Genomic DNA, 16,269 nt, shown 5'->3' on the forward strand with positions numbered 1-16,269 from the left:
ACGGGCCCAGCCGCTCCGCGGCATGTGGGATCTTCCCGGACCGGGGCACGAACCCGCGTCCCGTGCATCGTCAGGCGGACTCTCAACCGCTGTGCCACCAGGGAAGCTCTGCATTTCTTATTCTTGTCATTTGAAAGTGCAAAGGTTCATGTTTTGAAGATTACTGAAATATAGACTCCTAGAAACAGTCATCACAGAGTTTTAACAGACAAGTTCATTTTCAGTTTGTTTGGGTAAGTTGCAAAGAAAGAACATACTTTTGTCAGATTCTACTTATTGAGGAGACAGTTTGAAGTAGGGTTTTTTTTTAATGTATTATTTTTTAAATTATTTTATTTTATTTATTTTTGGCTGTGTTGGGTCTTTGTTGCTGCGCGTGGGCTTTCTCTAGTTGCGGCAAGCGGGGGCAACTCTTCATTGCGGTGCGTGGGCTTCTCATTGCTGTGGATTCTTTGGTTGCAGAGCGCGGGCTCTAGGCGCGCGGGCTCAGTAGTTGTGGCGCGTGGGCTCAGTAGTTGTGGCATGCAGGCTCTAGAGCACAGGCTCCACGGCATGTGGGATCTTCCTGGACCAGGGCTCGAACCCATGTCCCCTGCATTGGCAGGTGGATTCTTAACCACTGTGCCACCAGGGAATCCCCTGAAGTAGATTCTTAATCTTTTTGTGTCTCTTTCTTCTACATATGAGGCATATCATGGGTATGTACATATTCCATTTATTAAGTCATCAGATTAGAAAGGAACATTTTAATATATATTAAATTTTGAGTAAGGAGAAGAGATCCAATCAGATTACAAGGTAAAAATTTTGATTAATCCATGTTACTTAATACAGTTCCACATTTACTTAACCAGGACTCTTCACAAATGATGATCTTTACTGATTTTCTTAATGCCAGTTTCAGCACTAAAACCTATTACTGTGTAGCAAACTATAAAAAATTCTATTGCTTCTCCTCAGTAATTAATTTCTTCCCTTATTTCAGTTGACTTGGTTACTTATATAACAAGGTTTCAATGGGACATGGCTAAATATCCAATCAAGCAGTCCCTGAAAAATATTTCTGAAATAATTGCCAAGGTAAGATAAAAAATGATACAGGTAGGACACATTGATTTATAGTGGCTTTATTTATTTTATAAGTATTTAGCTATTAAATACTCTAATTTAGGTTTTGACAGGGCAGCTTAATTATATGTGACTTACTACAGTTTTACTAAAAAAAAAGGTGTCAAAAAAGGGTAACACTTTCATGTGTACATTATCCAAATTGTGTAGTTTATTTAGGTAGTTAAGTTAAATGTTGCATCAACAATGTTTGAATAACAAAAGTAACTTTAAAATTTTATAGTTATTTATATAAATTTGAAGCATAATTGAGATCACATAGAACAGGAAGTTGGAATAGATTAGAGATTTATGAATCATTCAGATGTATGATAATGGTAACTTAAGTATGTTTATGTACAGTACTGATTCAGATTAAACTTTATGGGTTCTCAGACACCTTCCCTTCTGATGTTCAGTATTGATTCTCTACCCAGAAAAATTGCCCGTATTCTTGTACCACATGATTTTATGTACAGTTTCAGGGAGCCCACAGGTGTTAAAGCCCATCCATGAATTCACTGAATTAAGAGCTCCTTTTATGTTTCAAAGTCCTTGAGCTTGAGAGAAAAATGTAAAAGTCGTACCTGAAACTATAATGAGGCAGTAGACAAGGACCTATTAATTGTGTGACAACATTTCTATGACCTGGCTAGGATGAAAAGTATGGTTTAAATCATCTGGACAGACTTCCTTGGCTCCCACTGGCTTTATTTGTACGTTGTGCTCTATGGTTAAATGTAAATGAATAGCATATCAAGGATTTTAACTCAAGTCATCATATAATTTAATGAAAATGAGTAGTCAGATAATATAAAGTGGTGCTCTTACTATGAGCCTTGTTTTCTTTTGATCCTTATCAAGGATTTAGTCGTCGTCTTCCTGATACTATTATAGTCGAGGAAAGAGGCTCAGAGAGGTGAAGTAGTTTACCCCAGTGCCACACAGCTGGTGATGGTAGAGCTGAGTTGAAATTAGTTCCTCAAACGTTAAATCTACTGCTTTGTGTTTTCTCCCTAAGTTGTTAGTAGTTTTACTCATCTTTTTGAAAAATCAGCTTGTGTAACATGTATAAATAAATTCAAACATAATTTTAATTTTATTGCAAAAATATTTTGTGGAAGAGTTGTGGTGTTATGAACAGCAAAACTCTATGTGATTTAGTTCCTTTGGAAATTAATCCTTGAAACTTGTATTTTAAAGCCTTTTAATTAGTTATCTCTGTAACCAGTGGCATAGATTCCATTTACGTGGTTTAAGAAGTAATATAGTAACAATAATTAAAATACATGTAGACTAAAACATTATCCTTAATAGAAAAGATTATATGAAAATTACCATAGTTATTAAAAATGAAGTAGGTTTGTTTTTTAATGACCTTTAAAGGCATGCTTTTAAAATAATAGAATATTTTTACATCAGGAACTAGTGGTGTTTTGTTTTTTAAAGTTTAAGCACAGCTACTTTGATTGTATTAGCAGAGGCAGGTTTAGGAAAATTTTCCCTTTTTCTCTTTTTCTCTTTAAAGGGAGTGACTCAGATTGACAATGACCTGAAATCTCGAGCATCCGCATATAACAACCTGAAAGGGAATCTTCAGAATTTGGAACGAAAGAATGCGTAAGCATGTCAAGTATATGTAAATAATTAAAAATTGGGAGGGACTTCCCTGGAGGTCCAGTAGTTAAGAATCTGTGCTTCCACTGCAGGGGGTGCAGGTTCAATCCTGGGCGGGGAACTAAGATTCCGTGTGCCTCATGGCACAGCCAAAAAAAAAAAAAAAGAATTGGGGACGTACTCTAGCATACACTGAATGAACTATTGTTAGGGGTTAGTAAGTTCCACTTTGTGCTGTTTCTATAATCAAAATGGTGTTTTTTTCACTACATGGAGAAAAGCTCACTAATTCAGGCTAGTCAAAACAGATGTGAGGCTGATTTATTATACTCGTTTCATACATAATACTTGTGAGTTGGGTCCTGGTTTATCCCTTTATCCATCTGGTTTTTCACTGAAAATTATCTAAAGTTAATTGTTTTAAATCAAATGATAGTTTAATTACATAGCAATTATCTGCTGCTTAAAAGAATTCTATAGAAGAATCCTTTTGTAATGTAATACTCATTCTTTAATTTTTCTGTTTTCCAAGTTTTGATTTTTTACATATTAGGTTTTCTTAAAATAGACCACTTTTGTTTTGGTTAATATCACTGTAGTATGACTACTACAAGTGTAGCTTTAAGCACTTAACTCTTCCAGTTATGCATTCATATCCCAGAGAGAAAGTTGGTTGGATACTGTCAGTGGTGCAAACAGGGCAAGTCATTTTCACTGTGAAATGTACTAGGAGACCAAATGAAGACTGTGTTAAAAGAGTTGATTATTGGGTTAACTAACCAAAATTGATACCCAGGAAGAGGGAGGAAAATCAAAGGTTGTGCTTAGATGATATGATTTCATAATTATGATGAGGTAGACTTTAATTGATACCTAATGAATAACACTTTCTCAGTTAAGATACTATATATGTAATCAAGAGAAGAGCTGAGTTATAATAATTAAAGCAAACACAAAGGGAGACACTAGAGGCAAGTTCTGATAAAATGTTTACATTTCTTCGGGTTTGGATGTGGGAAATATTCAGCTAAATTTTGACTTCTTATAAAATAAAATGTTAACTCAGGCTAATCCCTCTCTTGAGATGTATATATAGTATATGTGACTATAATTAGCCTGCTGTTTCTTTACTTGTGTTCTGGAAGCACATAATTATCAGCCTAATGATTTTTTTCTTATTCCTCAGAGGAAGTTTGCTAACTAGAAGTCTAGCAGAAATTGTGAAGAAGGATGACTTTGTTCTTGACTCAGAGTATCTCGTCACATTACTGGTCGTGGTTCCCAAGTATGTCTTTTTATTACAGAAGGTTTTTACCTGTTAAAATACAAGAAAAATATTAGTGTCTGATATTGTAATTTGAAGTTTTCCATAAACCCAAGTGTAAAGGGAGTATCACCTTGTCATTTGCTCTGTCATCCAACATGTACTCGTATGGCACATACAGTAGAATTTAGTTCATAACCTGGTAATAGAGCTGTCAATTATAAATTGATATTCCAGATCAAAATTTGCTTAGTACAGTTGGCCCATTAAAAAATTAAATAATGCTAAATTATTGGACTTAAAAGAAATATTGTTCTTAGATTTTTCAAAACAGGGAGCTATTTCTTTTTCTGAAAAATATTTGATGATTGGTTAGGATGAATTAAGCCCTCTTGAGAAGCAAAGGATGGATTAGATAAAAGCTTGGCATATTTTTTCTGCAAAGGGCCAGATAGTAAGTATTTTACCCTTTGCAAGGCATATGGTCTCTGATACAACTACTCAGTTCTGCCACTTCAACTTTGTGGTTGTAGCTGAAAGCGGTCACACACAGTATGTACATGAATGAACATGGCTGTGTGTCAGTAGAAATTTATTTACAAAAACAGGTGTACAGGTTATGGGTGTAGTTTGCTGGGTTAGACTATCCTTTGAAATCTCCTTTAGATTAGGCCTTCTGTTTTAATTAATCTTTGGTAATCTTGGTAAAATGAAACCTTTGGAAGATTAGAACTGTGTGTGTGTGTCTGTGTGTGTGTGTGTGGGGGGGGGGGGGGGAGAGGGAGAGGGAGAGAGGGAAAGAGACACTGTTAATGGTTTCACTTCTGACTTACACTAAAATCTCACTATCAGGGAATCTTCAGGGGATCCAAACTGGGATGGGAGATTTGGGGACTCTTCAGAGCATTATTCATAAAATCTTTCTTTGCTGTGCTCTCCATTTTTGTCTGGTTAGGAAACTGGGAATATTAGAAAATGATGCCTACTGGAAAGGGGTGGGAAAGGACCTCCATTGAATTTCAGTGGCTACAGTATTACCTGACTTCTGCCTTTTACCTCTTACTGCAGAATACTAGAACAGTATTTCTAAAAAATTTCTCTGTCTTTGTGTTTTTATACTTATACAGGAAAATAACCTTTGCCCAGATAAAAGATTTGTCTCATGCAACCTTTATTTAAAATTTGTGTTTAAGACCAGAAGTTTTCATAGTTTTCTGTGCACTGTACTTGAAACCTCAGATAGGACCTAGGATACCTTGTATAATGGATTATTCACTATCCTGGCTATAGATACTACAATTCTTTATTCTGTATTGCATATATAATCATCTCTCGCCACACCCACAAAAGCCAGTGGTGTCTAGAAAGGTTGTTGCACAGTGATCTGTGGCAGCTTGGTTTACTGTCACTTTGTTTACTCAGCACTTCCTGGTACTCTGTGCTTTTGGTAAATGTGGTTTTACCCAGCTGTTCATAATAGTCACTGAATAGAAATGTTAGCGATTTCAGCATGGCTTCTCTCTCTCTTTCTTTCGTTTTTTTCTTTTTTTGGTGAGGTAATAATGTATATCAACCCTAAAGTTTGAAAGTAATTTAGATTCTGTATTTTGCTTCGCTTCCTTTCCACACTTAGTTCTAGAATGTGCCTCTTTTGCAGTAGTTACTGGATGTAAGAGATGGTGAGCTGTATTTCCTGCTTTACCACTCAGTGTATTTGAAATTCATTCTTTGTACAAAACTTGATTTTGTCGTTGTTGTTGTTAAATAGATTTGAGGTATACCTATTATAGTTGGATTTCCTATTTGTCTCATAATTTTTTCTCTTTCTGGGCTCGGCAGGAAGGTAGGACTTGTTTTTCTCTTCCAGTAACTTAATTGTATCTTTTCTGCAGGTTAAACCACAATGACTGGATTAAGCAGTATGAAACATTAGCTGAAATGGTAGTTCCAAGGTCTAGCAAGTAAGTAGTAGTCTTTGTAAAGCCTGTTTCTTTCGTAGAATTCCTTTGGTAGTTTGGATGTTGGAATAGGAGATATCTTTATCTTTCCTTTGTGGTAAATTTTACAGTTTTGGAGCCATCATTTTCACCTTAAAAATAAGTGAGTTATATTAACTCTAGCTACTGTAGACCTGGAAGGGCCTTTGTACAGTCTGATCAACCCACTCATGTTTATAGATGTAGAAGTTTGAGGCCACAGAGGTGACGTGGTTTGCCCAGAGTCACACATCTCACTAGTGACAGAGCTGTAACTAGAACCCAGATCTCTGGTGTGGTACTTTTTCTGCTGTGCTACCCTCTCAAAATTCTTCCTTCAATATTTATTGTATACCTACTGTGTGTCTATATTTCCTCATTTATCTTGCAAAGGAAGTGTACCAAGATGGCTACTAGGGTACTCTGTTGATCTGCAAATATTTACCATCACTTTCCAGTACGCATAGATTCTACTGAATCTGTACTTTCCTTTAAAAAAAAAAAAAAACTTTTATTAAGCAATTTTAAACTTATGGATTAATATTCACTGTCTAATTTGATATGTACAGCAATTCCATGAAGTAGTTTTGGCAGTTATACTTTTTCTCATAGATGAAGAAATACAAATACAGAAGAGTTAAGTCATTGCCTAAAGTGTATATGGCTGTATAAGTGTGCAGTGGCAAAGTTAGGACTAAAACTCAGGTCTTTTAACTCCAAGTCCTACACTCTTGACACTACATAGCATGTCATTTTTTCCTGCATTCTGCCATTCTACACAAGATATTCTTCAAGAAAATATTAAGTACAGTGTATATGCACCCCCAAAGAATTGTTTTGTATATACATATATATCCCTCAGTGTGTATATATATATACCGTCAGCATGGTGAAAGAAAGGTCTAGGAGGTAGTAAAGAAGTGGTGTTAGTAAGGCCAGGCCCATGAAATATTTTCTTTTCCAGTTTCATTGTGTCATATGGGAGGTAGCTTAGTATAATGGAAAGAGTCCTGGACCCAGGGATCTGAGTTCTATTGCTGGTTCTGCTACCAACTTGCTATGTGACCTGCGGTAAGTCTTTTAACTTCTCTGGGCCTCATTTTCTTTGTAAAATGAGCATCACACCTTCCCTGTACACATTATGAGGCTCTTTTAAGGCTTGATAAGATAATAAAGTAGAAGGTAATATGATTATTGTAGTTTCACAAATGTTGATTTTTTGAGAATGAAACCACAAACCTGTGCTCATTGTGAATTTTTTTCCCATTTGGGGGGAATACTTTCCATTCACACTGGCCCTTCACGTGGTAAACTGAAGATTGAGGTTGTGTCTTAATGCTGGTTTTCCTCCGAAGCTATTTATCCTGACAGATGACACCTTCTTAGACCTTTGTGCTCTGGAGACCGTAAAAGTCACAGAGGTTGTCTTTATGTTTGGGGGCAGGGAGAGGAGGAGAGTAAGGACCCAGTGCACACAGAATGTCCTCCCACCCTGTGGTGTGTGAGCCTAGTCCAGGGGAGTGGTGTGTAGGCCCAGGTTTATTCGGAAAGAAGGACTTTAGAAATATTACTTCAGACTTACATCTTTTGAAAAATCACTTTGGTAGTTAAAAGGAAAAAAATTTCAGATGCCAACAGTTCAGTATAGGCAATACCTGTCTTCTGAATGACCCCTGAGTGCTCACTGACCACCTGAGAGTCCCCAGCCCTTCCTCACCCAGTGAAAACATCTGTTCACCTATTTATCAGTCTAAAGACTTTTGGATTCATTGACTTGAAAAGTTATTTAAATTTAGTCATTGAGAACAATGCAGTAGCTCAGCCAGCACCTGAAGAGGATGCTTAGTTCACATGGGGCAGACAGGTTTTAGTGGGTTAGTCTGGAATTTTGTACTTCTGTTTAGGAAAGATCTCTATGACTTGATGTTGGATTTTTCCCTTATCATAATAACTAACATTTTTGAGTGATTACTATGTGCTGGTCATTGTTCTAAGTGCTTTATTTTAAAGTGAATTACAAGTAGTAATACTGTCACTTGTTGCTTTTTGGCACAATACCTGAGTGGTTACTCTTGGAAGCAGTGAAGATGAAAGTGGACTTTTGAGGAAGAAGAATGGATTGAAAAAACCCATCTTTAAACCTGAAAGAAATAATTTCACCTAAAAAACACACAAAATCTAGCTATTTGCAAAATATTCTACACAAATCTTGAAAGATTGGACCATGTGAAATATTGCCATCATTGGGTGGTTAAGTGCAGGGATGTGTATAAATGCCAAGTCAGAGTTAAAGGCCAAAGAAGCTGAGAGGCTGAGTTCTGCTTCTTTCTGTTGGAAAAACTGTTCAGAAAGAGGTGCTTCTCACTTGTACTTTCAGAATTACCACTTAGCTTTTTGTCTGTCTACTTTTGCTTGTTAAGATAATCCGGTTGGGTTACATCACTGGTTGACTTCGGCCTTTTCTCTGTTGTTGGAAAAACAGCACCACAAACTGATTGGTGCTTCACAGAAGCTTTTGTTCAGGGAGCTAGAGTTCCAGATGAACCAGAGGATCCTAGCGAGGACGGCCTAGAAAAAAACAACACTAGCCATTGTTCAAAGAAACGTTTCTTTTGTGTTTTGGAGCAGGGGTTGCAAAGATAACTTTTACGAAGAAAAGCAGGAAAGATGCCTTGGCAATGAAGTGGGTAGGTTGATTGGGGAGCAGAGCAGATGGCAGGACCGAGTCTTAGGAGAGAGGTAAGAAGTCAGAAGCAGCAGGAAGAGCTAGTAGGCTCCAGAAGCACTGCCACGCCCATGGGAGACTGAAAATGCCGTGAGGCAGCCGAAAAGCATTGACCTTTCATTTCCTCTCGGCCTGGTTTTGTGTGTGAGGAGCTAGTGTTACTGTTTCTACACAGCAGTAGAACTAAACGAAGAGAGTGAGTTTGGAGACCCAGCCTGCAGCTCACAGACTGTCATCTCCACTTGATTTCTGTAGCTGTTCCCTTGGCCTCACCCTCAACCTCTAGAAAGGCTTTACGTCTGGCATCTTAAACTGTAACCCAACTCTTGAACCTGAGCCTTCTTTCCATCTTTTTCACTGTCACGGAACCTGCTGTTTGTCATTGTCCACATCTCTGGTCCCCACCCCTTTGTTTGCATGGACCTTCAAAACAGCAAAGTACTAAAGTTAAAAAGATCAGTTAAGGTTAAGATAAGTTTAAAAGGTGAATATGATAGTGGTGGAATATTGTTAGGATCTGAGATAGCCTGTCAAGTTGGATTTGGCTTTGTTTTGTTTTCTTAACAAATTTATTTATTTATTTTTGGCTGTGTTGGGTCTTCGTTGCTGTGTGTGGGCTTTCTCTAGTTGCGGCGAACGGGGGCTACTCTTCGTTGCGGTGCGTGGGCTTCTCTTGTTGCGGAGCATGGGCTCTAGAACGCAGGCTCAGTAGTTGTGGCGCATGGGCTTAGTTGCTCCACGGCATGTGGGATCTTCCCAGACCAGGGATCGAACCCATGTCCCCTGCATTGGCAGGTGGATTCTTAACCACTGGGCCACCAGAGAAGTCCCTTGGCTTTGTTTTGATCCCAATCAGTTTGCACATTACTGTCAGTTGTGGCAAACCTGAGGATCATTAAAGGTTTGTTATCGAGTTCTGTCCACTTTGTAGCTACCTTGCTTTAGATCTGATGGGCACTGGGAACAAGAACGCAGGATAATAGTTTTGAGAGGGCACAAGTTAAAAGGGGGTGGGCCGGGACTCATGGGTCAGGGCTGGGCTGGAGAGAGGAAGAGAGATTTTAGTCACCAGAAGAGAAGAGGGTGCTTAGCAAGGAGGTAAGGAGATTCTGGAAACCAGCCAGGTGCTGGACGATTTTTCCTCAGCTGGCCTAGTGCTGATAGAGATTGAAAAGCATGATTCTTGAGTTTGAATGCTTTACTTGATTTAATGTTTAATTTTGTTGGTTAGGAAGGAATGCACTAGGGGGCTGTTAAGGCACCGTAAATAAAAACATCATAAACACTGAGTGTCTTCAGTGTGGAGGCAGTACAGATGAAAAGCACTGAAGTGGTTTGGGAAGGGCTGCTGTACCCTACTGTCTGTTCCTCCTCTTCCTGCCCCTGTTTCTGAATTCTGCCCTCAATATGAACGTGAGCAATAAATACAAAGCTTTAAGTGGACTTGGTCTTTCTCTCTCTAGTGTTCTCTCAGAGGACCAAGACAGTTACCTGTGTAATGTCACCTTGTTTAGGAAGGCAGTTGATGACTTCAGACACAAAGCCAGGGAAAACAAGTAAGATTATTATTTTTTATTTTTTAATTTGTTAGATCACCTATACATGGTGTGGACAATTTTGGTTTTTTTCCCCCCCCAATTTAGATTCATCGTTCGTGACTTCCAGTATAATGAAGAGGAGATGAAAGCAGACAAAGAAGAAATGAACAGGCTTTCTACCGACAAGAAAAAGCAATTTGTATGCGTTTTTAATACTTAGTAATACTATCAGTGTTAAGCAGAAGAAAAAGTGGGACTGCTTTTCTTTAATTTAAAAGAAAACAAAACTTTTCTGATTTTGCTTTTGAGACATTTGATTCTAGCTTTTTTTCCTACTAAATAATCAAAATAAGTTTTCTCTAAGCAACCTGAGATCTGTGAATCCTTATCTTAAAATATATTATCTTAAAATTAACCCCCCTTAAGTCCATATCAGAAATTAATTTTAAATGCAGTGTTTTAATTAATACCCATATAGTGAGGGGTTATTTTAGTTAAGTAGTAGTTCTCTCTCTTCAGTCAGAAATTTCATTTTTTGAGGCAGATTTTTTTAATGCTGCGTGCAGTCTTTTATTGGAGGAATTTGTATTTAAACCATTGGTGAGTTAGTATGTTCTAGGCACAGTGGAGAACAGGGATGGAATTGTGAGTGAAAGATGGTGTTGACTTTCTTGCCATCTCAAGTGCAGGATTATTGTGAAGACTAAAGCTTGTATGGAAGGGGAAACATGATGAGTGAAAATGTATTTCTCTTGTAATGCAAGAGGAAATAAAAGCACATTCCATTTAAAGTTATTTCCAAGTACTTTATGAACTATTGCATCTCAGTTGGGAGAAAACTAACCCTAACCAAGTAATGTCAAATAAAACCAACTTGTTGGGGAGTTCCAGATCACTTTTAAAGAACAGATATTTTAACCAAAGACTTTCACCTTGTTGTATTATCCTTTTTTCGTAAATTGATTGTTACATCCAAATGAGCCTAATAATGTTATCTAAATAACTATTAGCTGAACTGATCATGTGTGTCTTTTAAGTATGGAGAGGTGGTAATAAGTTATTTGTCATTTGTTTCTTTAAAGAAGTGTTTTTATTTAGAAGTACTGAATAACTAAATTCAGAAAGAATATATACTACATAATAGAACCATTAAAAATTTAGAACATGATGAACAGATTTTAGGGATCTAGATCAACCCCCTGATTTTACAGATGAGAAAACTAACACCTAGGGATATTAAATGACTTACTACATAGCTATTTTTCGTTATTCCTGAGAAGTTGTGTGTAATTGAATTCTATTTTAAATGTATAAAATGTTTAAGAGTATTGAATAGTAAATTTAGATTTTTATATTTTCAAACCTGTAGAAGGAAACATCTGTATTCTGTGTCACTTTAAATGACTTTCATTAAAACATAGGCCTTTTTGGGATTTCCCTGGTGCTCCAGTGGTTAGGACTCTGCACTTCCACTGCAAGGGGCGTGGGTTCGATCCCTGGTCAGGGAACTAAGATCCTACAAGCCACGTGGTGCGGCCAAAAAACAGAAAGAAAATAATAATAATAATTATATATATATATACACCTTTTTCTGTGTAGTGAATAGATTCAATGGATTTTTGTATCTACTGAGGTTACAGAGTAGTGGCTTAATCTTTTCATCTAATTTAAGGTAAAGTATCCAAGATAATGAGAATAATGAAACATTTTTAAAGTAAATTATAATGTGATTTAATGCTCCTAAAGATTCTTACTGGATAGTTGCTCCTTTAAAAATACTTGATTTATCTAATTTCTAACTGTCATTTTCAGGACAAATTTTTGGTGATTTTTTTTTTCTCTCTTTCTCTAGGGACCACTTGTACGGTGGCTGAAAGTGAATTTCAGTGAGGCGTTTATTGCGTGGATTCATGTAAAAGCGTTGAGGGTTTTTGTTGAGTCTGTTTTGAGGTAAAGGAAGTTAATTGAGAAACTTAGAACTAAAGAATTTATAGATCCCTTTCCATTGGACCTCTTTATTAAAACACACAGTCTACTAATAGGAAATTGATTTGGAGAAACCAAAGGGCCAGTCGTGAGGGAGAGATTGTCAGTGTCATACTGCTTATTACGTGCATGTTGGTCTTGTCCCTTAATACCGGGTTTAAAGAAAGAGATCACGCTGCTGTGCTCTCTGATTCTTTTCTTATTATGTACTTAAGTTAAATGTAGATTATGAAATATTAGCCAGTGTTTGTTTAAAAGAAGATCATTCAAATATTTTGTATGTAGTTTGGTACGCAGTATACCTAACGATGCCTTATTTGAAGTCCTCATTTCAGTTAACCTAAAATATTTTTTTATCTTGAGGTACTTAAAATCTCAATCATCTTGTGATCCTCTGTACATGTTGCTCATATTAGAAATATATCAAAATGTTTATCTGCAATCATGCTCACTATTTGTAAATTTCTTTGAATTTTCATAGTAGATATGGGTAGTAATCTCATGTTGTTTATTATCATGAAAGCCCTCCATGTTCTTGGGTTCCGAATCCATGGATTCAACCAACCGTGGGTTGAAAATATTCGAAAAAGAAAGTCCAGAAAGTTCCAAAAGGCAAAACTTGAATTTACTGAGCACTAGCAACGATTTACATAGCATTTGCATTTTACTTACAACTAATTACATAGCATTTACATTGTATTATAAGTAATCTAGAGATGATTTTAAAGTATACTGGAGGATATGTGTAGGTTATATGCAAACACTACACCATTTTATTTAAGGGACTTGAGCATCCGTGGATTTTGATATCCATAGGGGTCCTGGAGCCAATTCCCTGCAGATACCTAGAGACACTGTACTAAGTTTACATATTACCACTGTCTGCTGAGGGTATTCATAGATTACCTTAAAAATTGAAGAGTAATTAAAAGTAATTCCTAGTAGACAGTTGGCTCTCATCCTAAAGAAAGATTTCTAATGGACATTGAGGACCAGAGTAGGTTTGAGTTTCTGTGTATATTAGTTGAACTTGTAAACATGGTCATTAAAGTGAGGTACTCTTTCCCCATTAACTGTGATTAAAGAAGAGTATGAGAGTATTTGCTTTAAAAAGAAAATCTCTGCATATGTTTGCTTGTGTTACATCCTGTATTTCTGCTTATTTATAAGGTATGGCTTGCCAGTGAACTTCCAAGCAATGCTCCTTCAGCCCAATAAGAAAACAATGAAGAAACTAAGAGAAGTATTATATGAATTGTATAAACATCTAGATAGCAGTGCAGCAGCTATTATTGATGTAAGTATTTATTAGACAACCTGGTAGAAGAGGAACTGGATGAATTTCAGAAAAAATTATTGGAAGAAGATAAGAGGTTATTTAACCTTTTGAGCTTTAAGATTCTCAATTTGTTAGTAATTAATTTACCTGATAGCTTAGCAAATAATTTACCTTGTTTACCCCATTTTACTAGTTGCTTCTTGGTATTTCTAAAAGCCAGTTGTTATCTTGCTGTAGATCCGATGTATTTTGTGTTTTGGTTTTTTTTTTTGGCTGTACGTGGGCCTCTCACAGATCCGATGTTTATAGCTGCAGAAATACACAACCAGTGATACTAGTTATTTACAAAAGTTATAAATTGCAGAAGCAAGAAAATAAGTAGTCATTGTAACTTTATTTGGTAGAAGTAGTGGAGTCAATAGATGAGCATTTTAAAGGAAACTATCATTTCTCTAAAATGGTATGTGTTTATGTGTTCTTTTTAAACAGAAGGATATAAATAGTATGTGTGCTTTTCGTTGTTGCTGTTGTTTAAAATTGTAATAGGCTTTTATGTTTTTGATTTCCAATATCTTGCTGATTTTTTTCTCTTTAGTTTAGGACGGCAATATTTCACATGTGCATTAGTTAGAACCCATGAAAAAAATCAGGGTTTCTTGATAGAAGAAAATGCAGGAAATGACTCTGCATTTTGTAGAGTTGATAATATGTGAAGTCTAACTGTTCGATACATAATTTCCTACCAGTAAATTCTTACAACATGCATATGTAATAAGTGGTATCTGTAAAAATCACACTTGGTTTATTTTTATCCAGCATTTTATAAGCCATGTGTCTCCTAAACTCAGTACACCAAGCCTGAGATTAAAGAAGTAATTTTATACAGTATGCATAAGAAAGGATGGTGGGGTGATGCTTAAACACACACAGGCTTTGAGGGCAGAGAATGCTTCAGTCTGGCTTTACTACTCACTCTGTTTCCTAGGGCAAGTCAGCCTTTATTTATTTATTTATTTTTAAAACTTTATTTTTGGCCGCATCAGGTCTTAGTTGTGGCATGCGGGATCTTCCTTGAGGCATGCAGGATCTTTCTTTGTGGCACGCGGATTTTCTCTTCTCTAGTTGTGGCGCGAAGGCTCCAGGGCCCGTGAGCTCAGTAGTTGTGACACACGGGCTTAGTTGCTCCGTGGCATGTGGGATCCTTAGTTCGAGGATCGAACCCGCATCCTCTGCATTGTAAGGTGGATTCTTTACCACTGGACCACCAGGGAGGTCTCAAGTCAGCCTTTCAGAGATTGTTTTCTCATTTGCAAAATGGAGTTAGCAATGCCAAACTCAGATTAAATTAGCAAAAATGTATAAACTTAGCCCAGAGTAGATGTTCATTAGGAAGGTACAGGCATACCTTGTTTTGCTGTGCTTCACTTTATTGAAATTTACAGATAATGCACTTTTCAATTTACAAATTGAAGGTTTGTGGCAACCCTGCATTGTCAGATGATGGTTTGCATTTTTTAGCAATAAAGTATTTTTGAATTAAGGTGTATGTACATTGTTTTTCAAGACATAATGCTGTTGCACACTTAATAGGCTGTAGTATAGTGTAAATATAACTTTTATATGCACTGGGAAACCGCTCGTTTTACTGTGGTGGTCTGGAACAGAACCTGCAATATCTCCAAGGTATGCCTATGAATGGTAATACTTTTTTTCTTGTTTAATTTCTTTAAGTACTTAGTTGAATAATCATCTGATTTTTCAATAGGCTCCTATGGATATTCCAGGCTTAAACCTGAGTCAACAGGAATATTACCCCTATGTGTACTACAAGATCGATTGCAACTTGCTGGAATTCAAGTAAAATGAGCCCCCCAGATAGCCCTGCCCTCATGTCGGTGTCGGTGTTTGCTAACAGACGTAGGTTGTAGTATGGCTGTACTTGTAACTCTCTCTTACCCCTTGCTTGCTTCTCACCCCCTTTCCTATTCGCGTTCTCTCGTAGTGGTCCATTTGTCAACATTTTGTTTTTAAAAGGAAACTATATGTCTTGTTTCTTTTTATTGATCAGGTCTGTAAATGTGTACTAAAAAAAAAAAATCAGAGTTTATTTATAAACAGAATAGTTTATTTAAAAAGAAGGTCTTACTTCATCGATATTGTGGTATGCATTAATTCCATTTGTTGCTGTTGTGACAGAAGCCTTGTGTACAAGGGAATGGTGTAAACAGTTATACCATTTTGTTCACTGTATTTAGTAAACATAATTGTTTAATAGTTATTGAATCGTGATGTAAAGAAATGTGACAATATTCAGGTATGTGCTTTCTGAATGTTTCAAATTACAATCTGTGAGCACTTGACACCCACAGGAGAGAATAAAATTACCTGTGCAAAGGTGGATTGTGGTGTGTGTAACTTCCAAAGATTATGGTTCAAGTTTGAAGATTATTTTTGAACACATGGTGGGTATTTACATTTGGACGCTAGACTTTCAGGTCTCTCAATTAGGAGGTAGGGCCAATTTTTGAATAAAGTGTAGTAGAACTCTGCAGTTTTAGTCATTTGTTTTGTCTAAGTATTTTACATGTTTCCTTTTTAAGATTGTTAATTTTGCCTTCATCTTGACATTGATGTCATTTCTGATGTAGTCTGAAAAGAGGCATTGCTAACCTTACAAACCTCTGAAATGAGACTTAGGTTAGCATCCCAAGTGAGCTTTTAGAAGAGGATTTTGTGGCAGTGCTCCCCTTCCTGTGTCCTCCCAGTCTTGTAAATGG

The 16,269-nt window shown here is 36.8% G+C and overlaps 1 protein-coding gene across 3 annotated transcripts in view; it reads left to right on the top strand.

Annotated features, from left to right (window-relative positions):
* ATP6V1C1 (ATPase H+ transporting V1 subunit C1) overlaps positions 1–16,041 on the top strand; it is a 38,458-nt gene extending 22,417 nt beyond the window's left edge. For all 3 annotated transcript variants that reach the window (XM_027131570.1, XM_027131572.1, XM_027131571.1), the window contains 9 exons: positions 986–1,080; positions 2,636–2,727; positions 3,911–4,009; positions 5,881–5,949; positions 10,153–10,245; positions 10,333–10,426; positions 12,080–12,177; positions 13,384–13,510; positions 15,258–16,041. In XM_027131570.1, the coding sequence (XP_026987371.1) occupies positions 986–1,080; positions 2,636–2,727; positions 3,911–4,009; positions 5,881–5,949; positions 10,153–10,245; positions 10,333–10,426; positions 12,080–12,177; positions 13,384–13,510; positions 15,258–15,353 (863 nt within the window). In that variant the 3' untranslated portion in view covers positions 15,354–16,041. The remainder of the gene's footprint in view (positions 1–985; positions 1,081–2,635; positions 2,728–3,910; positions 4,010–5,880; positions 5,950–10,152; positions 10,246–10,332; positions 10,427–12,079; positions 12,178–13,383; positions 13,511–15,257) is intronic.
* The last annotated feature ends 228 nt before the right edge of the window (positions 16,042–16,269 follow it).

This window comes from Aethalodelphis obliquidens, unplaced genomic scaffold (genome assembly GCF_003676395.1).
Source record: "Aethalodelphis obliquidens isolate GAN/ISIS:26980383/991018 unplaced genomic scaffold, ASM367639v1 scaffold39, whole genome shotgun sequence".
NCBI lineage: Eukaryota > Metazoa > Chordata > Mammalia > Artiodactyla > Delphinidae > Aethalodelphis > Aethalodelphis obliquidens.